Source organism: Paroedura picta, chromosome 4, assembly GCF_049243985.1.
Source record: "Paroedura picta isolate Pp20150507F chromosome 4, Ppicta_v3.0, whole genome shotgun sequence".
NCBI classification, from domain to species: Eukaryota; Metazoa; Chordata; class Lepidosauria; order Squamata; family Gekkonidae; genus Paroedura; species Paroedura picta.
In genome coordinates this window covers 11599344-11626701 of record NC_135372.1, presented here as the reverse complement: position 1 = coordinate 11626701, position 27358 = coordinate 11599344, and the positions used below count along the sequence as shown (strand labels likewise).

Here is a 27358-nt window from a genome sequence, read left to right as displayed (position 1 = left end):
CCCACCCCCCACACACACACCCAAAAAATGGCCAATGATGGGTGAGAAGTTTAGGAGCCCCGGGTAGACGTGTCCATAGCTATGCTTCTCAACTGTATTCTGCATGAAACTCTTCTGGGTTTTTTCAAAGCCTGAAGAATATTTCAGGGGTTTCTCAATGGTAGAAAAGCTGGGAAAGGCTGGGCTACAGTTACTAAAAAAGCAACGGAAATTCACCCAGGGAAAGACTGTTCCAACCAAAACCACCTAAAGTAGAAGAACATATAACTGGGGCCCATTCCGCACAAGTTAAATGTAGCAGGAGTGTGGCAAATTGTAAACGCTACTAATTTGCAGTTATGCACGACGTCGCACACAATCTGCCACACTCCTGAAACCGATCCGCAAAACGCAATTCGTTGTAGCGCTTAAAGGGAAATCCAGAAAAGTGGATTCACCCTCAGAAAAGCACTACACTCTTGCAAACAATCTGCAACATTAGCGAAAAAGACCTGTGCGTTCCCATTGTTGCGGTTCCAGCAAAGTCCCTCCCCCTGGCTCTCTCCTCTGAACTTCCGGCGAAGCGATCGCCATTTTTTTTTCTCGGAGCGAGTGGAGAGCAACGACCCGGCGAGCCTTCATTCACCCAGTGAGGCTTCTCCAGCTGCAGTCCCTCCACAGAGCTGCTTTAAAGCTCCCCTAGGTCACCAAGCACAACACAGCCCCGTTTACAAGTTCCCTTTATTTTTGTCCGAAAATCGTGCCCATGCACGGGGGAGGGGGGTTTCCACTTGGGGGAGCGTGGCAACGATGAATCAGCAGCTCACACACCAGCTGCCAGCTAGATGGGTCTCTACATTAGGAGGAAGCAAGGAATCAAGGAATCAAGGCATATTCATTGCAATGTGTGTTTTTCTTTTTTTAAAAAACCTTAAAGGGAAAGGGGCTTTTCCGGAGCATGGTAACAACTGCCCATTGGCTGCTCGTTTGATTGACAGCCAGGGGCGGGACAAAGCATGGAAAAAATCGCTTCCTTTCTAGCGATTTTTGGCGAGACCGGAAACCTGTGGGAAATGATTGAAACACTACTGAATTCCACTACAAAGGCAGGTATGCATTATGCCAAATTCCACTATTTTAAATTCTGTTATTTCTTTCTGCAAGCAATGTGCCACATTGATCCTTGTGCGGAATGGGCCTTGATCTTTGGCATATACTACATTAGCTAAGACAGGAAGAAAAATAATTAATAGGCACATGGTGTCAGGTATGTTTCAGAAAGCCTTCAGGTATTAGGAACACATTGATTAGATCTGATATTTACATACCTAATAATCTAAATATGGGATCTGGGGAACTTCATAAGTGTGGACACTGTAGTGTTTGTGCAAACTGTCTGTGCAATATTTGATTGGCCACAAGCCTTCCCTACAATTGCAGACAATTCCCTTGGGAAGGAAATTGGGAAGTACCTAAAGAAACCAGGGTGTAAACTGCACGGAGCTTTTATTCCAACCCCAGATCGATTCAGTCCCTGCCCTCTACACAGAATGCAATTTCCGTTTGGATTTGGGGCGGTTTAAAATTTCCTTCTGCAGCAAGAAGGATTGATCCGGAGTGACCCTACCTTTATTGTGCGATATCTTAGAGTGCTTTTAATGCTCAATATTTTTCAAATCCGGATTGGGAAAGAAAGCTCCAGTAGAGAACCTCTGATAGGTCACACCTGGTCATGTGACAAGCTTGCCTTAAAGGAGAAGCCCCTAGTTTATCTCAACTTCTGTGGGTCCTGGATTTTTTCTCCCTTCTCTGCCTTTTTCGATCCTCTCCCGTCCCCCCCCCTCCAAAAAAAAAATAAAGAGGCTTCCTGCTTGGCTCCTCTCCCCCCCCCTTCAAGAAAAGAAAGAAAGAGGCTTGGCTCCCCCCCCTTCTGAACTACCCTAAACACGTGCAGAAGACTTTCCTGTTTCAATGGGGGGGGGGGAGAGGAAGACCCGAGTTCAAAAAGATCTGAATTCAGCACGATTGACAATGGAATAAACAAAGTAAGTGCAGACTCTGCCCAGGATGGCTGGCAGCGCCCCCCAGTGGGCGGCATTAAGTCAGGGGCTCCGGCAGGAAAGCAGGCGGAGCAGGGGCTCAGGCGGCGGCTGCAACGCCCCTCGCCAAAAGGCTACCCCCCCCCCGGGCCTCAGTAAAATTGTCAAGCGTTGACCGGTCCCCAGTGATAAAAAAGCTGGGGACCACTGCTGTAGAAGATGGAACAGAGTTGTTCTCTCTTGCCCCAGGGGGTCAGACCAGAACCTTTGGGTTGATATTCACACTTTTAAACTCCTTCCTTTTTTTTTACATAGAAAATTTATGTTGATATGACAATGATTGATGGGGTGACCGCCCCCTTTTCCACTCTCATGGCTACAGTCCTGTTTGGAGGTACAAAAGCACAATGGCCCAGGATGATGTGAACCAACCTTTATAGAGCAGTAGCTAAACATTTTGAGAAGGGCTGCTTCCGATCAAGCAAAGAAGTCCAGACACTCCACCCCCAACCCCACCCCCACTGTTATTCCTGGGCCACGCTCCCTGTCCACATTGATCAGCGTTGTTCCCCTTCCCAGATACTGCTGAAGAGCTTTCTGCTAGTCAAATGTACCTCCCGACAACATTCCATGGTGGCCATCACTGGGAACATTCTGTTACATCACAGCAGTCCAGCCAATGGTCAAGGGAAGTCAGGCAAGTCATGGATGTAGTGTCTGCAGCACCCCTGTGTGCTGACCATGGCAGCTGCATGTGAGTTCCTGTTCTCCGCATTAGTCTTGGGCAAAGGGTCTTCTTGACCGATTAGGAGGGAGCTTTGGCTCCGTCCTTACAAGCTGACTTGCAACACAACACACCACGCTGATCCCAGGCAGGCAAACCACAGCCGTGTGGCCCCAGCTTGCCCACTGGCAACCTCTTCCTGTGATAGTTCAGTTAGCAAAATGTCCCCCTTTCTTTGGAAGTTAAACTAATTCATGTCTCTTCCCCAAAGCAAAGAGCTCATTCCACCTCTCCTACGGCAGCCATTTTATGATTGGCCATCTCCTGGCAGTTTATGGTGGCAGTCAGGACCCTTTTTCAAAATCCTGTAAGAGCTCCCAGATTCAAGAAGGGTCCAAACCCAGTTCGGTTGTTAGTGGCAGTGCTGGACACAATTCCCAGCTTTGTTATCAGCTATGGGGCAGAGAGTCATCCTTAAAAAAAAAAAGGATGGAGTCCTTTGAAATACAAGATCATCTAATGCTGCATGAGAAGATTCAATGGAACAGAGAAGCAGAGGTGGGCTGGGAAATGCGACGATTTCAGAGGTGGCTTGGCCAAAAACCTCCTTTTCCAGGAGCGTTACGACAAGATGTTTGCCTCGCTGAGCTCCAGGGTCGCCCTCCGCTCCTGAAGTTTCCTTTCCAGTTCCTCAGACATCCCTGTGAAAAGAAGTCTGTGGGTGACTGTGCTGTTCAGCCGCAGAAGCAGGGAGCGGAAATGACATCATGCATGCGTCCCAAATGGGGCGTGAATCAAGGGCAACTTAGAATGTCTATCCTGCCCCAGCTTGCCCCCCTTTGCCATATCTGACCTTTAAAAAAATTCCGATCTCCTAATGTGAGAATTAAGTGCCTAATCTTGTATCGCAAGTGAAAGCATTCCCCTATTTTAAAAAGGAGAGCCTCTTGTGGCGCAGAGTGGTAAGGCAGCCGTCTGAAAGCTTTGCCCATAAGGCTGGGAGTTCAATCCCAGCAGCCGGCTCAAGGTTGACTCAGCCTTCCATCCTTCCGAGGTCGGTAAAATGAGTACCCAGCTTGCTGGGGGGTAAACGGTAATGACTGGGGAAGGCACTGGCAAACCACCCCATATTGAGTCTGCCATGAAAACGCTAGAGGGCGTCACCCCAAGGGTCAGACATGACTCGGTGCTTGCACAGGGGATACCTTTACCTTTACCTTATTTTAAAAAGGCAGGCTTCTCAACAACCCTCCCCACCTTCACTCTGGAGAATTTCAGCTTTAATTTGGAAAAGAACATCTTTAATGTACAATGAGCAGTTCTTATTTCTAAAAAAATGAACTATTCAAAGGCTTATAGTTTGCCTGCCATCTCCTTTGACATGGAAGACCCTCAAGCTCAGCCGTTCTCAACCTTTTCTTTGGGGCGACCCCAACTTTGGCGGCAGCTAGTGTGGCGCATGCGCACAACAGTAGCGTGCGCATGCGCACGACAATTGAGGCAGCATGGAGGCAGGCTCCACCGCCTCCGTCCGCCAGCTCCGCCCGCCTCCGGCACCACCCACCTCCGCATGCTACCAGATGCCGACGCCACAGCAGGCAACCAGGCGACCCAGGGGAAGGGGCCAAGCGACCCCAAACGGGGTCCTGACCCCAAGGTTGAGAACCACTGCTCTCGTGGTGCTGAGCAGCTGGGGTGCCTCAAGAATTACTTAGTGGGTCTCAAGCAAGGCGGGGCTGGAAGCAGGCGTCGCCCCGCCTTGGAGTGCTGATTGGACAACTTTTTATTGTTAGGAGGGGGAGGAAATGACTAAGGAGAAGCAACAGAACAAAGTTTCATTCTGGCTATTAGCTGCACACACATGCGTAGATGAAAGCTAATGCCCAGAATTAAACTGTGTTAAACATTGCTCTGTTGTTCCCCCTTAGTCATCTTTCCTCTCCCTACAGTAAAATATTTTTATGTTTTCCTCATAATGGGGAAACTCGGCGCATCAGACCAGTTTGCTCAGGAGTCTTTGGGGGAGGTCACAAGCAGCAGTTAAACCAGCTGGAAACGGAAAGAAATTATTAGGCAGACTGCTGCTGCTTTATCTACTTGGGGGAAAGTCCTACTGAATTTGGGGGAAAGTCCTACTAATCATGGAGAAGATGATCTGGGGCCAAGGGACCAAGCCCTATGAAGATAGGTTGAGGGACTTGGGAATGTTCAGCCTGGAGAAAAGGAGGCTGAGAGGAGACATGATAGCCCTCTTTAAGTATTTGAAAGGTTGTCACTTGGAGGAGGGCAGGATGCTGTTTCTGCTGGCTGCAGAGGAGAGGACGTGCAGTAATGGGTTTAAACTACAAGTACAACAATATAGGCTAGATATCAGGGGAAAAAAATTTCACAGAGTAGTTCAGCAGTGGAATAGGCTGCCTAAGGAGGTGGTGAGCTCCCCCTCACTGGAAGTCTTCAAGCAAAGGTTGGATACACACTTTTCTTGGATGCTTTAGGATGGTTAGGGCTTATCCTACGTTAAGCAGGGGGTTGGACTAGATGGCCTGTATGGCCCCTTCCAATTCTATGATTCTATGAATTCAATGGGATTTATGTCCAAGGAAGCGTGCAGAGCATTGCACCCTGACCCTTTGTGAATCTGCCTCCCTCCTGCATCCCTTGACCTACCCATGGAGAATCCCCTTGGCAACGACTTGGTCACACGAGGTCTCTGTGCTCTGGAGCAGCCTGCTGGATCGCTGGGAGTCATAAACGCACTGAGGTCTTTGGAAAACACACAAGGAAGTGATGGGTCAGACTCGGGCAGAGGTAGATCTTTTTCATCCCCACTTGCCTGGCAACCTTTACTACCTAAAACACTGACTACAATTCTTAGCAACTTGATGGAACCACTCCTTAAAAAGTTGCCAGAACACCATGGTGTAGATCGAGCAAAGAGGCCACTAAGTGATGAGTCCCCCCCAGGTGACAACTCAGCCGGCTAAATTTTGTGCCGCCGCCATAAAAATCCGATGCTCTAAAGCAGCATAATTTTAAGCTCTATTTTATGAACTGTTTTAAACTGCATTATATCAAATGACCATATTCTTTTGGTCTTTTATGTATTATCTTCATACAACGTGGTCTGAACGACCGTAATAAAGTTTGAACTTGAAACACTGACTACAGATATCTACAGCGATGAGCCCAGAAAAGGACTGGATGGTACAGGATGGTCAGGGGTAGTCAACCTGTGGTCCTCCAGATATTCATGGACTACAATTCCCATGAGCCCCCAGCCAGCTGGCAGGGGCTCATGGGAACTGTAGTCCATGGACATCTGGAGGACCACAGGTTGACTACCCCTGGACTATATAACTGTGCATGGAACCTCTAGCAAACCCTTCCACTCCTACACCGCAAACTGACAAAGCCACTTTCTCTGTGGGAGCACCCAGGCTCTTCCAGATGCCTACAGGTGCAAACACCAGGGACTGCACCTGCGACCTTCTGGATGCAAAATGGGTGTTCAGGCAGTTCTTGATTTATCCCCTGTGATGATATGGGGTAGATCTAGTCCCTTGAGCCAGATTGCAGCTGCACAGAAGTTATTTTTCAAACGCTGCAGGGGCCCAATTTGGATTGTAACATCCAGACCCCAAAATGGGACCGACAGCCCCCCCCCCCCAGCTGCCTTGCTGGTTATGAAGCTCCCCGCCCCTGAGCCATCTGGTGAGGGACTGTGTCCCTTCAGAGGGCCAGGCAGCACCCGGCACCTGGCATGATCGTTTCCCAATGGAGAAGTGAGTCATGTACCTGGTTTGGGAGGCACTTTAGGTGGTGCTGTGATCCAGCTGATTCTGCTTCCCCCTTGGGAAGGTTGGCCTTTCACTGTCAAGAACCAAAGGAAGAGGAATTGGAATTTTGTTACAGAATTTTTGCAAGAGAACTTGCATTAGGGGGGAAAGAGTTGATTCGGGGAGGTTTTCTTCTGTGGCAGGGCCGTTGCTAATTCATCCCCACTTGTCCTGTCAAGAAAGCAGGCTGACCACCCGCCAAGGGCCCTCCTGGCTGCTCTTAGGAATCAACAGCCACTGTATTCTCAGAGCACCACAAAGCTGACCCACTAACCGTTGGCCGTCTTCGTTTGCCTGATCTCAGCCTCATCTGTGGGAGAAATACAAAACAGGCATTAAACAGATGGAGAGACAAAGGGCCCTTCTGTCCCCAGACCAGACCTAAAAAATTGGGGGCATATCATTTCTGGGCAAGTGGCCAAACTCCAATTCGAAAACAGGCAACCAAAATGTGTAGGGCAAAGAGTTCTGGGCACAGGCTGGTAGAATTTTGTCAAGAGAATACAATGGTCATAGCAAACACTCTTTTCCAACAACCCAAGAGACGACTCTACACACGGACAACACCAGACGGTCAACACAGAAATCAGATTGACTATGTGCTCTGCAGCCAAATATGGAGAAGTTCTATACAGTCAGTAAGAACAAGACCAGGAGCTCATTGTGGTTCAGATCATCAGCTTCTTGTTGCAAAATGTAGGCTCAAATTGAAGAAAGTAGGGAAAAGCAATAGGCCACTCAGGTATGAACTAAATCATATCCCCGACGAATATACAGTAGAGGTGACAAATAGATTTAAGGAATTAGATCTGATAGACAGAGTGCCTGAAGAACTATGGACAGAGGTTCGCAACATTGTACAAGAGGTAGCAACTAAAACCATCCCAAAGAAAAAGAAATGCAAGAAATCAAAATGGCTGTCTGAGGAAGCTTTACAAATAGCTAAGGAGAGAAGGGAAGTGAAAGGCAAGGGAGAAAGAGAAAGATGCACCCAATTGAATGCAGAATTCCAGAGAAAAGCTAGAAGAGATAAGAATGCCTTCTTAAATGAACAATGCAAACAAATAGAAGAAAACAATAGAATAGGGAGGACCAGAGATCTTTTCAAGAAAATTGGAGATATGAAGAGAATGTTTCATGCAAAGATGGGTATGATAAGGGACCAAAATGATAAGGACCTCACAGAAGCAGAAGAGATTTTAAAAAGGTGGCAAAATTATACAGAAGAACTATACAAGAGCGAGCTTAACATCCCTGATAACCACAATGGGGTAGTTACTGACCTGGAGCCAGATATCCTGGAATGTGAAGTCAAATGGGCATTAGGAAGTCTGAGCAACAATAAAGCTAGTGGTGGTGACAGCATTCCAGTTGAACTATTCAAAATCTTAAAAGACGATGCACTAAAAGTGCTACACTCAATATGCCAGCAAATCTGGAAATCTCAACAATGGCCACATGATTGGAAAAGTTCAGTTTACATTCCAGTCCCTAAGAAGGGCAATGCCAAAGAATGTTCAAACTACTGCACTATTGCACTCATTTCTCATGCTAGCAAAGTTATGCTCAAAATCCTACAAGCTAGGCTCCGGCAATATGTGGACCGAGAACTTCCAGAAGTACAGGCAGGATTTCGAAGAGGCAGAGGAACTAGAGATCAAATTGCCAACATACGCTGGATCATTGAGAAAGCTAGAGAGTTCCAGAAGAACATCTACTTCTGCTTCATTGACTATGCTAAAGCCTTTGATTGTGTGGAGCACAACAAATTGTGGCAAGTTCTTAAAGAGATGGGAATACCAGAGCATCTTATTTGGCTCTTGAGAAACTTATATGCAGGTCAAGAAGCAACAGTGAGAACCAAACATGGAATCACTGATTGGTTCAAAATTGAGAAAGGAGTTCGGCAAGGCTGTATACTGTCGCCTTGCCTATTTAACTTGTATGTGGAGCACATAATGAGAAAGGCGGGATTAGAGGAGTCACAAATTGGGATCAAGATTGCAGGGAGAAATATCAACAACCTCAGATATGCAGAGGATACCACTCTAATGGCAGAAAGTGAAGAGGAACTAAAGCAGGGGTAGTCAAACTGCAGCCCTCCAGATGTCCATGGACTACAATTCCCAGGAGCCCCTGCCAGCGAACGCTGGCAGGGGCTCCTGGGAATTGTAGTCCATGGACATTTGGAGGGCCGCAGTTTGACTACCCCTAAACTAAAGAGCCTGTTGAAACGGGTAAAGGAGGAGAGTGCAAAAGTTGGCTTGAAACTCTACATCAAGAAAACAAATATCATGGCATCTGGCCCTCTCAATTCCTGGCAAATAGATGGGGTAGAAATAGAGATAGTGACAGATTTTATTTTCCTGGGCTCCAAGATCACTGCAGATGGGGACTGCAGCAAAGAAATTAAAAGATGCTTGCTCCTGGGGAGGAAAGCTATGGCAAATCTAGACAGCATCCTAAAAAGCAGAGACATCACCCTGCCAACAAAAGTGTGTCTAGTCAAGGCTATGGGCTTCCCAGTTGCAATGTATGGCTGTGAAAGTTAGACCATAAGGAAGGCCAAGCGTCAAAGAATTGAGGCTTTTGAACTCTGGTGCTGAAGAAGACTCTTGCGAGTCCCTTGTACTGCAAGGCGAACAAACCGGTCAGTCCTAGAGGAGATCAGCCCTGACTGCTCCTTAGAAGGCCAGATCCTGAAGATGAAACTCAAATACTTTGGCCACCTCATGAGAAGGAAGGACTCCCTGGAGAAGAGCCTAATGCTGGGAGCGATCGAGGGCAAAAGAAGAAGGGGACGACAGAGAATGAGGTGGCTGGATGGAGTCACTGAAGCAGTAGGTGCAAACTTAAATGGACTCTGGGGAATGGTAGAGGACAGGAAGGCCTGGAGGATCATTGTCCATGGGGTCGCGATGGGTCGGACACGACTTTGCACCTAACAACAACAAAAGAGTTCTGGACGCAGACATTATATGCAGTGTATTAATAGACTGAATTTCAATCAGTCCCTGCATTAGAAACAGGAATTCAAGGATGGATTTAATTTGCAAAAATTATGTATTCATTGGGGGGGGGGGGACTTTCCTGGTAGCTTGAATAAAATTTACCCAAGATATATCTGGTTAAAGGAATGCAAATTGAAAAAGCAGCTGCGGTTCAGAAACTGAGCACAGGTGATTCTTTTTCCCAGTTACGAAAAAACAACTTTTTTTTTAACCCATACCACAGGCCATGCATACAACAGGTAGCATGCATACAACTGATAGCATACAACAGGCCATGCATTTGACCTGGACAGTTGAGCAATTTGTGAACATTCCAAGACATCACCACAGCCCTGCCAGCCACAGAGGACCTTCCAGTTTCTGACATGGCTCCTGAGCATCCATGTGTCCCTCAGCAAACCTTCAGGGTTCATGTACGTCTCTTCTGGTCCATCTTCCACCATGTATTCATTCTCAGGCTTGCTGGCTCGGGGGGTCTCAGCTCTTAGGACTGGCAGGAGACGTGGCTGGCTTCTTGGAGGCAGCAAGGGCTTCTTGGGTTGCTCCGTAACAACAGCTGTGGAGACACCCAGAAGGAACGAACAGTTCATTTAAGCCTGCCATGGTTGAGTCCCTATTTCGGGGATGGCCAAACTGTGGCCCTCCAGATGTCCATGGACTACGATTCCCATGAGCCCTGCCAGCATGGGCTCATGAATATTCGATGGATATGTATGTATTAGGTCAGGGGTTGGCAAACTGTGGCCCTCCAGATGCCCATGGACTACAATTCCCATGAGCCCCTGCCCGCATTTGCGGGCAGGGGCTCATGGGAATTGTAGTCCATGGACATCTGGAGAGCCACAGTTTGGCCACCCTGGCCCTATTTATTTATTAATTGTATGGCATGTGTGTAGTGCAGCCAGGAGGAAATGCCTGGACGTGCCTCATTCATATGCCATTCTGGGTCCTCAATAAGGATACACATTTCAAAAATAAGCATTATGAATACAATTGCCAACTGCAGGTTGGGACATTTCTGGGGATTTGGGGATGTTCTAGTTTAATAAAATGTAATATATAAAATACATACAATGGAGATTTAGGGTGAACCCTGGGACAGGTGGAGTTGAGGGAGGGCAGGGACCTTAGTGGGGTACAATGACATATTCAGTCTCTAAAGCAGCCATTTTCTCAAGAGAACAGATCTCTGTAGTCTGGTATAATCCCAGGAGAACTCCAGGCTTCACCTGGAGGTTCAAAGAAGAAAACCAACTCCACCGGCGTTCCAGATACAGAATTTTTAAAATATCTCTTGTGTATCCTTATGCTCTTTTATTACAGTTCATTCAAGATGGATCAAGGCAAAATGTTATCCAGATAGTGTTTTCAAACACCAGTCTTTCCTCGGTGGCCTTTATTAGGATCGCTGTTGGAACTGGCTTTCTTCTTCTTTAAATCTAGGGAGCAACTTACCTTCTTTTGCTCACCTAAAGTCTGGCAACCCTATTAAAAGCATCGCCAACAACCACATGCTGCAATGGTCACATGCATGCCTTAAGTGCATTTATTTCAGAGACTGGGGTGAAGGGGAAGAGTTGGATTTTCAGGGTTTGCTAGAACCCAGTGAATCCAGGGGCACCTTTAAGATCAACAAAGTTGAATTCTGCTGCCTGCTTCCGACTGCAAAAGCACCAAGCCCCTGGAAGTCCAGATTACGGGATCCAAGTCATTCAAAGTTGCATGTCCCCCACAAGTGCCTAGAACTCAGCAAGGAGGAAAAGATTCAGTTTTGCCGTAAGCCAAGCAGAGTCACCTCTTGGGGATGGTGGGGGGATATCAGGCAGTCGGGGGGGCTTTGGGATTGTCCGCGTACTCTCCCCGTTTTCATGATCCACCAACACAAACTCTGTGGAAGCAAGCAAGGGAAAGATGAGTTGGGGGCATACAAGATCTGTAGTGTGCATAATTCAAAGGCATATGAAAAATGTCCTGCAGGGGGCGTTGGAGGAGATAGCATAGTTAGCTCAGGATCTTCCTGATAGTTTTCAAATAGTTTCCTCAAGTGTTGTGATGGGCTCTTTGGAGACTTCCTGCCTCCATTGTGTGTGTCCATTAGGGATGCTACTAAATTTCTCATCCCTGACAATTTGACCCAATAATCCCTGATTTGTGTTGGAAAGTCCCTAGCCAGAGTCTTTCTTTTCACACTAGCAGCTGTGTTCTTGTGTCAAAATGTCCACTGATTGTTTAGTTTTTCAGCCTTTTTTGCAACGAGGGCAGCAAAATGACATCAAAAAACATGGGGAATAGCAGCAAGAAAAGAGGGGAAGTAGAGACTCAGGAGAAGAATGATCAATCCTGCATGCCACTCATCCTAATCTGCACCCATAGGGTCAGGATGGATCTAGATTTCCCCATGCAATTCTTGCCCTCTCTTTCTCTGACTGGACTAGCACATCCTGATGTTTCTTGTTGGAAAAGACACTGCCTGGTGTACAAAGAGGAGGAGAAGACCCTGCAAGGGGCAGCTAGAGGACAAGGTCAGCACCTTCTTTCCTGCTAAGTGTCAGTCTGACTCCAGATTGCTACTCTTGGGGCAATTTCCCCCTTCTTCTTGGAAGTCCCACGCTCCATCGTTCTCTCTCAGTTACAGATGTAAAACCTGTCTCTGTCTCTCCTCTTTCCTATTGAGTATGGTAATTCCCGGGGAATTTCTGCACAGTGCCACTTTGTCTCCGTCCCACAATTGCAGGAAAAAAGCCTTTCCACTTTTTTCAACTGCTACATCTCACCTTTCCCCCTCCTCACTGTTCCTTGGCCTGTCAATCACTGGAGGCAACCAATCAGAAGTTTGTGGGTCTCCAAAGTTCCCCTGAGTGCTATTTACTACTTGTGGCAATTCGTACTCATTGCAATGTATGCGCATTGCCATGGAAGACACAGCCCCCCCCCCCAATCCAAATGTGTCTGGCCAGCGGAGGGCATGGGGAGGGAGGCAGATTCCCACCCCTGCAGTAGTTCAACTGCCATCTGTAAGCTTCTCTTCAGTGGTCCTAATTAACCACCAATGTTTCCGTGGCCACCTCTTTGGCCAAACCGCCAAACCCTCGTCCCTTCTGCTCCTCTCCTCCCTGCCCCCACCCTGCTGGTCCACCTCGGCCTGAGCCACTGCTATCTCCTTGCAGGGTAGCATCTTCTGCTGGACACTGCAGAAGACGGTTCCTTGCGAGGCAGCGGCAGTAGCAGCAGCTCAGGCCAAGGCAAGGGGGGAAGGGAAGGGCTGAACATCAGGCAGGTGGACCAGCGGGGTGGGGGGGGAAGGGGAGCAGAAGGGATGAGGGTTTGGTGGCTTGGCCGGCGAGGTGGCCACGATGACAGTGGTGCTTAATTAGGACAACTCCATGACCAACCTAATTAGAAAGAAAAGCTGAGTGCTGGGGAAACTACAAAGCATCTTACACTGGCCTCACACTGAGACAATGTTTTTGTGGGAGTGGCGAAATTGATACAAGACAGCATATATTGTTCCACTGCCCTGCTGATGTAGACATTCGTAGCAACTTGATTGAACCTCTCCTTAAAAAGTTGCCAGGACATCATGGTGTAGATCAAGCAAAGAGGCTGCTAAGTCATGAGTCCCCCCAGGTGACAACTCAGCCGGCTAAGTTTTGTGCCGCCGCCATAAAAATCCAATGCTCTAAAGTAGCATAGTTTTAAGTTCTATTTTATGATCTGTTTTAAATTGTATTACATTAAATGACCATATTCTTTTGGTCTCTTATGTATCGACTTCATATAACTTGGTCTGAACGACTGTCGTAAAGTTTGATCGATTGACTACAAAGTGACTGTTGCAATGGTCATGGATAAATGAAGGAAGAACAGCCACCCGGATCTGAACAATCCAGAGACAGGTGCGTAAACCGCAAAAGAGCATCTATGGATTTAAACAGGGGTAGTCAAACTGCGGCCCTCCAGATGTCCATGGACTACAATTCCCAGGAGCCACTGCCAGCGAATGCTGGCAGGGGCTCCTGGGAATTGTAGTGCATGGACATCTGGAGGGCCGCAGTTTGACTACCCCTGGATTAAAACAAGCTGAGAGATGTTGGGATGAGAAACTCCATCCAATTCTAACCAAGGAAGGATTTCAGCAAAGCAAGACAGAACAGGGCCTGTATTCAAGAGACAACAAGCAGACTTACATTCATATTTACGGGGATGACCTAGGAAAAGGCTACGAAAAGGAGAACTGTGATGAAATTGCTCAACATCTGAATCAAGAAGTGGGGAGGAAAGAATTAGGAAACATCAACTACTATCTTGGAATGCAAGCAGATTCTGAAACAGAAAATCCGAGAATTTCTGGATCACATGAAGCCAGCAAGCACTCCTATGAAAACAAACTACCTGGACGAGCAAGGAAGTAGCAAACTTCTGCCTGACAACAAGCAATGCAGAGAAGCAGTTGGAAGACTGCTGAACAGAAGCACATAGACGCATCCAGATAGAATCATAGAATCATAGAATCATAGAGTTGGAAGGGGCCACACAGGCCATCTAGTCCAACCCCCTGCTCAACGCAGGATCAGCCCTAAGCATCCTAAAGCATCCAAGAAAAGTGTGTATCCAACCATTGCTTGAACGCTGCCAGTGAGGGACTGCCCGCTCTGGCAGATATCACAGCAGCTGTGGGCATGTTATGCAGAGAAATGGAATTGCCAAGCGATGGAATGCAGTCAGGTGACTAGCAAAGTACCTGTATGGCACTGCACACCTGAAACTGAAGTTACCAACAAGTGACCCTCCCAGATTAGCAAGATATATGGGTGCAGACTGGGCAAGATTGGCTACAGATAGGAAGTCAATCAGTGGACACTTATTCTACTACTAGCCTTTAGGCCCGCTGTAGCCCAAATACAGCGGGCGCTAGCGGGCGGGCGGCTGGGTGCGGGAGATAGGCCAGTGGAGGGGCAGGGAGCAACGGGCTTAGAAGGGGCCGGGGCAGCCCCCCTGCTCCCATCCCCAGAGGAGCCTTACCCCCGCACGCACACCCCGGCGTGTCTCCGGCCTTGGCGCTGCCCTCGGGGCAGTTCCGCTGCAGCTCCTGATTCCAGGGGCAAGGGGCCAATCGGAAGGTGTGCTGTGTGCACCTTCTGATTGGCCCCTTGGCCCCAGACTGACAAGCGGGGGGAGCAATCGGAAGGCGCTCCGCGAAAAAGATTGCAGACGTTCTCCCCAAGCCACTTTCTTAAGAAAAGTCTGAAAGTCTACACAAGAAGCTGAACCATGTGGACTTTGTACACTAGACCTTGAGTAGAGATAATGTAAAAGGCAATGTCTCGTGTACAAGAGACCTTGGAGGAGGGCAGGATGCTGTTTCTGTTGGCTGCAGAGGAGAGGACATGCAGTAATGGGTTTAAACTACAAGTACAATGATATAGGCGAGATATCAGGGAAAAAATGTTCACAGTCAGAGTAGTTCAGCAGTGGAATAGGCTGCCTAAGGAGGTGGTGAGCTCCCCCTCACTGGCAGTCTTCAAGCAAAGGTTGGATGCACACTTTTCTTGGATGATTTAGGATGCTTAGGGCTGATCCTGCGTTGAGCAGGGGGTTGGACTAGATGGCCCCTTCCAACTCTATGGGGCTTTTCGCACGCCTTCAAAATCGCACAATGGTTGCCAATTGAAAACGCTACTGATTTGCCATTATTCACTACGTCGTTGACAATCTGCCACACACCTGAAACCGATCTGCAAAAAGCGCTTCCTTGTAGCGCTTTCAGGGAAATCCCCAAAAGTGGATTCACCCTCCGGAAAGCGATACACTCCTGCAACCAATCTGCAACACTAGCGAAAAAGACCTGTGCGTTAACATTGTTGCGGTTTCTACAAAGTCCCTCCCCCTGGCTCTCTCCTCTGATCTTCCGGCGAAGCGATCGCCATTTTTTTTTTCTCCGAGCGAGCGGGGATAAACGCACCAGCGAGCCCCTTTCTGTTTAGAGGCTTCCCCGGCTTCAGTCCCTCCCCTTCAGTCACTAAGCACAAAGAACAGAAAAGCCCGTTTGCTGATGTATTTTCCCTTTATTTTTTACACATTCATTCAGCCGAAAATAGGGCCCGTGAGAGGGGGGGGATTTTTTTTTTTCACTCGGAGGGAGCGTGGCAACGATGAAATGACAGCTCAAACACACCAGGCAGCTGGATGGGTCTCTCCGTTGCAACGAATCAACACAGATTCGTTGCAATGGGTCTGGGTTTTTTTTAAAAAAAACTTTCTTAAAGGGAAAGGGGCTGTTTGGGAGCATGCTAACGGCTGCCCATTGGATTTTCAGCCGAAAATCGGGCCCGTGAGAGGGGGGGGGGTTTCACTCGGAGGGAGCGTGGCAACGATCAAATGACAGCTCAAACACACCAGGCAGCTGGATGGGTCTCTCCGTTGCAACGAATCAACACAGATTCGTTGCAATGGGTCTGTTTTGTTTTTTTTTTAAACTTTCTTAAAGGGAAAGGGGCTGTTTGGGAGCATGCTAACGGCTGCCCATTGGCTGCTTGACGGCCAGGGGCGGGACGAGCTTGGCAATAGCGCTTCCTTTCTAGCGATTTTTGCCGAGACCGGAAGCCTGTGGGAAACGCTACAAAACGCAACTGGATTCCACTACAAAGGCAGGTATGCATAACGACGAATTCCACTATTTTAAATGGCGATTTTTCATTCAGCAACCAATTTGCTACAAAGATCCCGGTGCGGAAAGCCCCTATGATTCTATGATTCTACAAAGAAGAGAAGAGAACCCTGCAGGGGTTAGAAAGAGAACAATGAGACAGGTGAGTGAGGTATGAACTATGTTAATCCCTAAATCAACCTTCATCAGCTATTTCATCAGGCTGTGCCCCACTGCTGTGTGGGTACTCTGCCATCAAGAGAAACCACCCCTGGCAGGAATTTTTTTCTCTTTGCTCAGATCTTCACCAGAGACCTATTCAAAGCTGCCCGCAAAGTACCCACAACATCTGAATAAATCACAATGATCAAAGGCAACAGGAAGTGATTTTTTTGAGGAAACAAACAATTCAACCTTCCATTTGGGCTGGAAGTTATTAAGCCTGGAGGAAAAGAGTCGTGCAGAGCTCTGGCAACCTGAGGCCAGGTAAATCCCCCAGCCCAGGAGGGGGTGAGCTTGCCACGGCCTCCTGGGAACATACCCAAGGTTTCCGCATAGCTGTCGTCAACCTGCAGGGGGACCAGGTTGTGCTTGCTGGTTTTGACAAAGAATTCCACCACGCCTGCCAGAGAGGAGCAGCAGTACTGCAGGAACAAGGAAACAAATGAGATGGACAAAGGGCTTCAAGTCACTTCACGGATGACTGCTCAAAGAGGATTACAATGCAATTCTGGGCACGCTGACTCAGGAGTAAGCCTATTGTATTCAATGGGGCCTGGCGCTTCAGTTCCGCCCTCCTTTCCCAGCAGAGCCTTGACTTGTAGCCACAGGCCTGCCTGGAGAAAAGGAAATGGGTGTTTCTTTTTTTCCGCAAAAGTCTTCATGCAGGGAAGAGGGCAGGTGAAGCTTTTCCCAGCATGAAGGACTGCTTCCTGGAGTGAGTCTGCCCTTCCCCTTGGTGTTGCAGTGCCCGATATGCCCGGAGGCCCCTCTCTAAGCCCTCCTACTCCCTTATCCATCTGAACCTGCCTATATCAAATTAGGCCCTTGGTCCATCAAGGTCTGCTCAGACTGCCACAGGCTCTCCTGGTAGGTCTTCCACCTGCCACTTGAACCTTTGACACTGGAGATGCCACCGGGAATTGAACCTGGGATCTTCTGCCAACTAAGCAGATGTTTCCTCACTTCTCTCGACCCCCACTCAATCCAGCCCATGTTCTGAGAGTCTTGCTACCCAAAATCCTTTGCCTGCCGGAGATGTCAGGCAATGAACACATGCTGCTTTCCACACGCCAGCTCCTAAACTTATCTGCATCCCTGCTAAATCCAGGCACTAAACTTTCTATTGAACCAGGTGGGGCAGCCCCAATTTCCTGCCATTGAGGAACTGAGGTAAAGTTTTAAAAAATGGCCTCCACGTACTGACACACTTCGGATCTCCCTGGTCTCTATGGCCAATGCCATGGGTGAGGGGAGGCAGCATAGAATGTCACCCAGAAGTGACATCACATCCTCTCCCAACTCCACCCTGCCCGGGCACCAGCCTCACCCCCAAATCTTTCAGAGTTTGCTGAGGCAATTGCGGGGAGAGGTGTGTGTGTGTGGGGGGGCTACCAGGATCTGCCATCTTACCGGATCCTCAACATCTATGATGTATTGTTTGCCAACTTGGTTGATTTTATAGTGCTTTAGAACAGCAGTTCTGCAACAGAGAAGAAAAGGCCTTCAATTAAAAATGGCCCCCTCAGGTCATGAAAACATAAGAATCCTGTCAGATCAGACCAAGGAAGGAGCCTCCAGGGAGGGTGGTATATAAATATAATAAACAAATAAACATAAATATAATAAATAGATAAATCTAACCCAGCATACATTTCTTACAGAGGCCACTCACCGGCCCATAAACAGAGCACAGCTTTTCCTTTCCATCAACCTGTGTTCAGAGCAGATATATTGCCTCTGAACAGGGAGGTTCCATTCAGCCATCATGGCTGATATTCCTTGAAGGTGTGCTTCTCCTTGAGCTAGTCAAGCCCACCTGAAAGTAACCAAAAGCAGGGGCCACCGCTACTTCCTGTGGCACCAGGTTCCACAGGTTTACCAAGCACTGCCGGAAGTTACTTTCTTTACCACCCATCAACTTCAAGGGGAGTACCTGCTGGCAAGCTCTGGGAATTGGTGGGCACAGGCTAACTCAAACGACACTGCAACATCACATCATGAGTCCTGAAGCTCTATGGTAAAAGCCCAGACTCTCAGGGCGGCTCACAACAATATATATAACTTATTTTATCATAACAACAACCCTGTAGAGTAGGGTAGGATCAGAGAGAATGCCTGGCCCAAGGTCCCAGATCCACAACTCTAAAGCAGGAAATTCCTATTGCTCAGGAACAGACATTTCTTTGGCGTTTGAAGGGAGGTGATCCAGGAAATGCATTCGCCACCTATACATTTTTTTGTCAAAGAACATTTGTACTTTCTTGGGACAAAACCCTTCCTGCGCTGCCATGACCTCGCCCTCCCACTCCAGAGGTAAGACTGTGAAACGTGGAATGATGTTTTGCTTTGCGATGCTGACAGCTAACTTAGGCCATTGCATTCGTTCCTCTCCCCCCTCCGGTTTCCAGGTGCCTGGAGCTCCATGACGGGCCTTGGAAAATCGGGAAAAAAGGGATGTTTTCCTGGCCACACAAAGGCAGAAATCTGGGCTGTTTGCAGACAACTGCTAAGTGTTGCCCAGCCCTGCTCTCTTTGGCTTATTAAGAAGGCCCCAAAGCCTGGCTCCCAGCAGACTTCCTTGGCGGTTCTGGTCTCAGCCCCCTCCCGCTCCCCCCGGTCAGCTGTGGCCCAAACTCACCCGTTCACCATCTGGCGTGTGGACACCGAGATGCTGCTGCTGTCCCTCCCCGGGCGCAGAAGCAGGTTACCGCAGCTCTCGTTCTTCTCCAGCAGTGCCTCGGCCTCCGTCCTGGAGACTCTGAAAAAACAGCTGGGGGGGGGGGAGTGCAGGGGAAGCAGAGAAGTCTGGCCAATCCCCTCCTGGCACAGGTCCTCTCAGACGGCCTCTAGCCAGCCTCAGGCTTCCCCATCTGTAAAATGGGCTTAATAGCACTCAGCGTCACCTAAATCGCCCCTTTCTGACTGTTGCCTTCTACTGCCCTTAGGGTCATCGGCTCAGGGTTGGCAAATTCCGTATGCAGCTAGGGAGGGGCAGGACTTGAGGACATCAATGGGGTAGAATGCCAGGCAGTCCACCCCTCCGAAGCAGGGGACCTCAGCTCTATCACCTGGAGCAGGGGTTGTTAAACTGCGGCCCTCCAGATGTCTATGGACTACAATTCCCATGTGCCCCTGCCAGAGAATGCATGATAATTGTAGTCCAAGTACATCTGGAGGGCCGCACTTTGACTACCCCTGATTCCTGGAGAATGGCTATAATCCCAAAAGATCTCTGTGTAAACAACGGAGAGGAAGGAACCTGGCCAGCCTGAGCTGCAAAGTGGTGTCCCTGTGGCTTGTCACCAATGTTGGTTTTCAGACATGGGTTGCCCCTGAGCACAGAAGGTCTATTTCAGTGGCCTAATATTACAAAATTAAGTCTAGTAGAGCCTTAAATGAGTTCTCATGAATGAAAGCTCACTTCATCACAACCCACAGGAGGTCAGAAGGTGAGGGGGGTCACTAAGAGGGGCCAGCCGGAGTCAGGAAATACAGAGGCGGGAAATGCAGACACTGAGGAACTGTAAGGAGGTAACATTCGAGGGATCTGTCTTTTTTAGCAAAGAAGTATCATATGGCTGTATTTGGATGTTGTGACACAGTTTGCTAATGTAACAGGATTAACTTTTGCTTATATATTCCCACTGTCATGATGGTCAGTTCATAGTCTGAGGAAGAGTGCTTGCACTCGGAAACTCACGCCTTGAATAAATCTTTGTTGGTCTTAAAGGTGCTACTGGACTCTGATTTTCTTCTTGTGTCCTGTGATTGCTACTCATTTTGTTCTATTACTATGGACTTCAGATGGCTACGTATATGTAATAGAATCCTAGAATCCAGGGCCCAGTCTGCACACAACAGATAATGCACTTTCAATGCACTTTAGAAGTAGATTTTCCTGTTCTGCACAAGAAAATCCAGGTTCCAAAGCACATTGAAAGTGCATTATCCTATGTGCAGAATGGGCCCTAGAGTTGGGAGGGGCCATACAGGCCCTCTCAAGAGTGGCTAAACTGAGGCTCTCCAGATGTCCATGGGCTACAATTCCCATGAGCCTCTGCCAGCATAGTACTGGCAAGGGTTCATGGGAATTGTAGTCCACGGACATCTGGAAAGTCACAATTTGGCCACCCCTACTTCAAACTTCTGTTCAATGCAGGATCAGCCTAAAACATCCAATAAGTATCTGTCCAACCGCTGCTTAGAGGGGGAGCTCCCCACCTCCTTAGGCAACCCATTCCACTGCTGAACTACTCTGACTACGAAATTTTTTTTCATGATTTTAGCCGGTATCGTTCTACACGTAGTTTAAAGCTATTCCTGCAGATCCAGCCTAAGGTTGCATTGGCTTTCTTTACATCACAGGGTCTGCTCATATTTAGCTTATGGTGCACAAGTAACCCCAGGATCTTGTCCACATACATTGCTACCCATGTGCCATCCAGTATGGCTGCTTCTCAGTTTTGTGACCCAGATGTAGAACTCTGCACTTCTCCTTATTGAATTGCATCTTGTTCTCCTTTGCCCACTTTCCCAGGGTGTTCGGATCCAGTTTGGTGTAGTGGTTCGGAGTGCGGACTTCTAATCTGGCATGCCGGGTTCGATTCTGCACTCCCCCACATGCAACCAGCTGGGTGACCTTGGGTTCAACACAGCACTGATAAAGCTGTTCTGACCGGGCAGTGATATCAGGGCTCTCTCAGCCTCACCCACCCCACAGGGTGTCTGTTGTGGGGAGAGGAAAGGGAAGGCAACTGAAAGCCGCTTTGAGCTTCCTTCAGATAAAGAAAAGCGGCATATAAGAACCAGCTCTTCTTCTTCATCATCTCATTTAACTCTGTCTTCTCGAATGTTTGCTACTCCCCCCCAATTTGGTGTCATCCTCAGATTTCATCCAGATCATTGATAAAACTCATAAAGTTCGATAGCCTCCCGACTAGAACACCTGGAACGACCTATTCACACAGTCATTCTCTTCACTGCTTCTCGAGGATAGAAACCGAACGAAAACACATGCAGCTTTTACACACTGCCTTATTCAAATGGGCTGAGACGCCTCTGCCCACAAGGAGCATACAAATCTACCCACTCTGGATATGTGGCCTCCGGTGCCTCTCCTCCAGGCGGGGCCGAGCGCTCGCTGAGCCTGGGGATGCCTTCCCGTGTGTCAGGCCGATCCGCCTTGGACCGCTGCTCCCTCTCCTTCTCCAGAGCTTCCGAGAGCATGTAGATGTGCCCCGGGAGCAAGGCCAGGCTGGTGGGCACCTCCATCTGTGGAGCAGCAGAGCACAGGGTCAGAGGCCAGAGGGCACACCAGGCCAGGTGGCTTGGAAGCAGTTTGGGGTTGCTGCACAAATTCTCAGGAAGGCCCAACCGGCTCAAGAGTGGAAGAACCTCTGCTGGACAAGCAGGAGGTGCCTGGCTCAATCCCTGGCTTCTTCAACTTGAAAGGATCTGGCAGGAGGTGACCTGGGAGAGCGGCTGCCAGTCTGAGCAGACAGGACTGGCCTTAACTTCCTTAACAGTGTGGTGACGTGGTTGAGAGCGTTGGCCTCTAACCTGAAGAACCGGGTTTGATTCCCCCCCTCCACATGACCAACCTTGGGCCAGTCACAGTTCTCTCAGAGCTCACTCAGTCCTACCTGTCTGACAAGGTGTCTGTTGTGGAGAGAGGAAAGGAAGGCGATCGGAAGCCGCTTTGAGACTCCTTCGAGTAATGAAAAACAGGATACAAAAAAGGAGCTCTTCTTCTTCTTGATGAACCAGTAGCCTGAAAAGGGAGCTTCAGGTATGTTTGAAGAGAGGGGCTTCTTTCTTTAATTTTATCCTCACAACACCCCTGTGAGGTAGGTTAGGCTAAGAGCGAGGGACAGCTCAACGAATGTCATGGCTGAGTGCACACTGGAAACCGTATGTAGTTCAGCACTCTAACCACGACACCACCTTGGCCCCAAGGAACATTTGGCAGCATCTAAGCTCAGGCCAGGCTGGCGGAGGGCGAGACGCATTTGGCATGGGCGTTCCTGCTGAATTCTTTGACCAGTTTTCATAGGCAGCTGTGTTGTGCCAGACCAAGGAGTCTTCCTGTCACATTTCCCCTTGCTCTTTCCCCAAAGCATTCAGGGCAGCATGCTTCCCCCTCCCGTTCCAACCTCACACCAGCCCTGCAAGGTAAACAAGGCAACAAGAGGGAAACCTAAGCCATCCGAGGAGCTGTGGAGTGCAGGGATTCAAAGGCCAGCTTCTCAGACCTTAACCAAAGAGTCTACCTCTACCTCAGCCTGGCTGCCTCAGCCTGTGACCATCGTCTCTGAGGCTCTTTTGGTGACCGACAGAGGAAAGCTTTTCCCTGCCCTGTGCAGCTCAGAGCTTCTTGAACAGGAAATGCTGAGGCGTGATGGCCACAGGGACAGTGGCCTTTAAAGGGGGATCAGACCGGCCCATGGAGGAGAGGCCAGTCAGTGGCCGTGAGCCCTGGTGACAGGGGAGAACCTCCACATGCAGAGGCACTAATCCACTGAATCCCAGTCCCAGGAAGGAGGCTTGACCTCTTGCATAGGAGTCTGCTCACCTCCACCATTGTGAGAATGAATCCTTTCCACATCTCCCGGGACTCCAAGCTCTCCATCTGAAACAGAAACGCATTTCCTAAGAACTCTGGGATGCCAGCCTCCAGGTGGGACATGGGGATCCCCCAGAAATACAGATCATCTCCAGGATACAGAGATCAGTTCCCCTGGATTAAATGGCTGCTTGGGAGGGCAAATTCTCTGGCATTAGACCCTACTCTGAGGTCCCTGGCCTCCCAGGCCCATCTAGGGTGGTGCAATTCGCCTGCATGTGTGCCTCGACCGGCGTGCCCGCGCCTCCCCCCCCCCCCACGGGTGATGCATTACAGGGAAGCATTCCAGAATACCCCCAGCCCCTCCTTTCCTTTCCTTTCCTTTCCTTTCCTTTCCTTTCCTTTCCTTTCCTTTCCTTTCCTTTCCTTTCCTTTCCTTTCCTTTCCTTTCCTTTCCTTTCCGTTCCTGTCCTGTCCTGTCCTTTCCTTTCCTTTCCTTTCCTTTCCTGTCCTGTCCTGTCCTGTCCTTTCCTTTCCTTTCCTTTCCTTTCCTGTCCTGTCCTGTCCTTTCCTTTCCTTTCCTTTCCTGCATGGAGCCCCTGCCACCAATTGATTCCCCCACTCCACCTGCCCTTTCTGAAAGCACTGTGAAGACTTCCCTGCTGCCCAGACAGGTTACCTTTAATTTCACCTCCTGGCTCCTCATCCTGACGGTCAACCTGGCCCCTTCCGTGGACCATGCAGCCACCGATCTTGGCGGATTGTCCTCCACTAGCGACACAAAGTCTGCCAAATCGAGTCGGTCGACACACTGGGGAGGAATTGCAGGTAGACTCAGATCCCAAGTTCCTAGGTCTCGTGTTCCTGGCTCAGTCTCCAGTTTCCCCCTCTGTGCCAGGTTCATGGGCTTTCACAGGGCAGCAGACGTCTCTACCTCTTGGCCCACGATTAACCTCCTAAATTTCTGTTGCTAGTTAGGGCTGCCAGCTCTGGGTTGAGAAAAACGTTGTGATTTTGGGGATGGAGCTTAGGTAGGGTTTAGGGAGGAGAGGGATTTTAACGAGGCACGATGCCATAGATTCCACGCTCCACTTTCTCCAGGAGAACTTATCTTGCTCAATTGGAGATCAATAGCAACAGCAGATCTCCAGGTCCCCCCTGGAGGCTGGCAACCCTATTGCCAGTGGTTGGGAAATGGCACCTCATCTTAGTTATTCATTTTACTTATCATCCACCTTTCTCACTGACAGGGACACAAGGAAGCTTGCACTCTTCTCCTCTCCATTTTAGCCTCACAACAACCCTGCCAGGTAGGTCAGGCCTCCCCAAGGTAACCCTTGAGCTTCTGAAGCAAGGTGGGGATTCCATATCCTGTCCTGGCCCTCTAACCACCCCAGCTGGACTCTCACATGCAATTTAGCTAGGTCACCTCTCTCCCACCCCCCCAGCCCCACCCCACCGAGATTGCCTACCTGGATTCTGTCCCCAGGCCTACCTGTCCATCTTCCCCAGTGCATTTACCTCGCTATCTCGGTTGGTGTTGTAGAAATAAAGAGTGAGGCCTCGGAGGCCAGCCCAGAATTTCTTGTAAGCCTACAAGTAGGGGGAAGCAACAGTTATTTGCATTGCATTCTAGGCATTGGATAGATCTAGTCTCTGCTCCCAAGAAGTTACAGTCAACACCAGTACAAGCCTAAAGAGAACGTGCTCTTTATTTTATTTTTAACACACACACAATGTTTTCTTTCATCACACTCTTGTAAATTCAGCCCACAACTGCAACTCTCTCTTGTTAGAAATCCTCAGTGAATTTTGGGATATTGAGTGTTGAGCTCACCCTGCAAAGAGGGGATCTTTTGCATGCTTAAAGTGAGACTTTCTTCGGAGAGAACGTGCACAGAAGCATATTCAGGCGGGCAGCCCACTGGTCTGCAGCGCTAGAACAGAGGCTGAGCCCGGGGGCACCTTGAAGACCAACCACGTTTGATTGTCGTCCACACGAACGCTTACGCCTTGAACCAAACTGGGTCTGCAAGGTGCCACTGGACTCGCGTACAGAATGCGGTTACCGCAAAGACTTGTACGCCTGCCTTTAGCTGCTTGGTGCCTCTGCCAAATTGCATCAGGTAAACAATATTTTTCTCTCAGCTGCGGATATTTGCAGACGTAAGAAGAGGACCCTCTTATGAGCCTCTTGTGGCGTAGAGTAGTAAGGCAGCCGTCTGACAGCTTTGCCCATGAGGCTGGGAGTTCAATCCCAGCAGCCGGCTCAAGGTCGACTCAGCCTTCCATCCTTCCGAGGTCGGTAAAATGAGTACCCAGCTTGCTGGGGGGTAAACGGTCATGACTGGGGAAGGCACTGGCAAACCACCCCGTATTCAGTCTGCCAAGAAAACGCTAGAGGGCGTCACCCCAAGGGTCAGACATGACTTGGTGCTTGCACAGGGGATACCTTTACCTTTACCTTTAAGAAGAGGACAGGTTGGCTTGTTCCTCACCAGTTGGCCACCCTGTCCAAAAAGAAAGGTCCCTCTCAAGCACAAGGTTGGTGGGGCGAAAACTGAGCTTAGGGTCATTAGGGGTCAGCCCTGAAATATGAAGCAACACTGCCGGGTATTGCAGCCAGTGATTTATTAAACCCTGGGGCTTCTTCACAGGCCTGGGAGGGTTTTCTGAAGAGGTTGGAGTTAATTTTTTAAAATATATTTTAAATTTGTTAAACATTTATGACTATATATGGTTATGCCAACCTCCCCCCCACCTGTCCCAAAATGGCCCATAATGGGCCTGGAGGGGGTGGGAAGGAGAGGGGCCGCAGATGGGTATATCCACAGCTCTGCTTCCCAACCATATTCTGCCCCATAGCACCACTTCTGGGGTTTCTCAAAGCCAAAAGAATGTTTCAGGGGTTTTTCAACAGTAAAAAAGTAGAGAAAGGCTGCAATAGTGTCTCTGAGTGGGTGGAAAAAGCCTTTGAGTTCATGATCCCCTAATTCAGCCGCGTCTCCAATTATGGACCTACTTCTATCCCATTGGTTCCCTGGACAACTGACGCAAAAGAGTCACACTCAACTTGACACAGAACAATAAACAGAATCTGTGGCTAATGAAGACCAGCACAACTTCCCCCCCCCTCCCCCTGAGGACTGAGAAGAGAGAACAGCCACCAGGTATCAACAGGGGAGGAAAAACACCCAGCAAAAGGCAGCAAGATCAAGAGGGCAAATGAGACACGACATGGACCAAATGCAAGAGTGGAACGGGGCAGCTCTCCTTAAGAAGTCTTCACTTAGCTCGCGAGTGCATTTGGCAGAGTTCTGTGTAATAATATAAAACATGCGGCCAAGGAGGTACAAGACCTATGCAGACCTATCGGGCAGTCCCCCTAAATGCAAGACCAACTCTCCTAAAAGTACGCACTCCGTTAATTTCTTGACTTGTCTTGCTGGCAGCTTCATTTCCCAGTAGGGAGGGCAGCCAGAGGGTCTGCTGGGGAGATTGTAAAGGACTCTGTCACATCTCCCTGGAAAGCACAACACTCACATCCCTGGGACATGACTCTCACCTGGCTCAGCAGGGTGAACTGCAGGATTAACGGGGATAACGCATTTGGGGGGCCACCACTGAGAAAGCCAATCCATAATCAGACCCAATTGTGATGGGGGGGGCGGGGGCGGGAGGGGGGAGATTTTTAATTTACCAAAACATTCAATACTAATCAGCAGCAGCAGTTCTAGATGCAGACTCTGGAGGAAATCCTTTAGAAGTGAGGTTCCAAAATGTTATCCAAGTTTTCTTTGGGCAGGTTCATTTTGAAACCTGGGCCATCTTATCACAGACGTTCAGAGCAATTAAGAAATGCCTCCCAGGCCAAACAAGCTGCCCACTCAGGCCTCTGCCACCGTGCCCCAAGGGAGCGTGCCCAGCTTCGTGCCACGGGGAGCAGATTTCCGCAGAGCAAGCCTCCGTTAAAAGGCTCCTGAGCTTGCTGGGTCTGTTTTCCCCACGAGCAGCTGGCAACACTTACTTGTTCCCAGGGCGCCTTCTTCTCCAGGTATCCCTCGTAATAATGGGGTATCTGGCTTCCCCTCGACTTCCTGGCCTGGCCGGCTGGCACAGCCATCTTCTCACAGCAACCTGGGCTTTCTGGCAGGTTCTTTCTCACGGTCTGGAACCAGGAAGCAGAATGCCATAAATCAAAGGACACTGTTTACTCTTTTCTGGTTTTTCTTTTACCTGAAATTCCCCGAGGCCCTCCCCTTGGCAGGCGTGATTGGGCCGCTGAACCTTGGACGGATGTTCTGGCCAGGCAGGAGAAAGAGCAAAGCAAAGCAAAGCA

General features: G+C 49.1%; 1 protein-coding gene across 3 annotated transcripts; it reads right to left on the bottom strand.

Moving 5' to 3' along the window:
* Positions 1-702: 702 nt before the first annotated feature.
* Positions 703-27220, bottom strand: STAP2 (signal transducing adaptor family member 2). 3 transcript variants are annotated; one of them, XM_077331908.1, is made up of 14 exons: positions 27047-27220; positions 24541-24612; positions 23699-23830; positions 23029-23085; positions 21547-21728; positions 19096-19227; positions 17868-17937; positions 16777-16879; positions 11385-11477; positions 9990-10145; positions 6853-6888; positions 6538-6612; positions 5410-5505; positions 703-3443 (listed from the first exon to the last, which is right to left on the bottom strand). In XM_077331908.1, the coding sequence occupies exons 1-14, from the start codon at positions 27140-27142 to the stop codon at positions 3364-3366; spliced, it is 1380 nt and encodes a 459-aa protein (XP_077188023.1). In that variant the 5' UTR covers positions 27143-27220; the 3' UTR covers positions 703-3363. The 3 variants fall into 3 exon arrangements, with proteins under 3 accessions (XP_077188023.1, XP_077188025.1, XP_077188024.1); XM_077331910.1 differs by lacking the exon at positions 27047-27220 and having other exon boundaries at positions 24515-24612; XM_077331909.1 differs by lacking the exon at positions 27047-27220 and having other exon boundaries at positions 24492-24607.
* Positions 27221-27358: the final 138 nt, after the last annotated feature.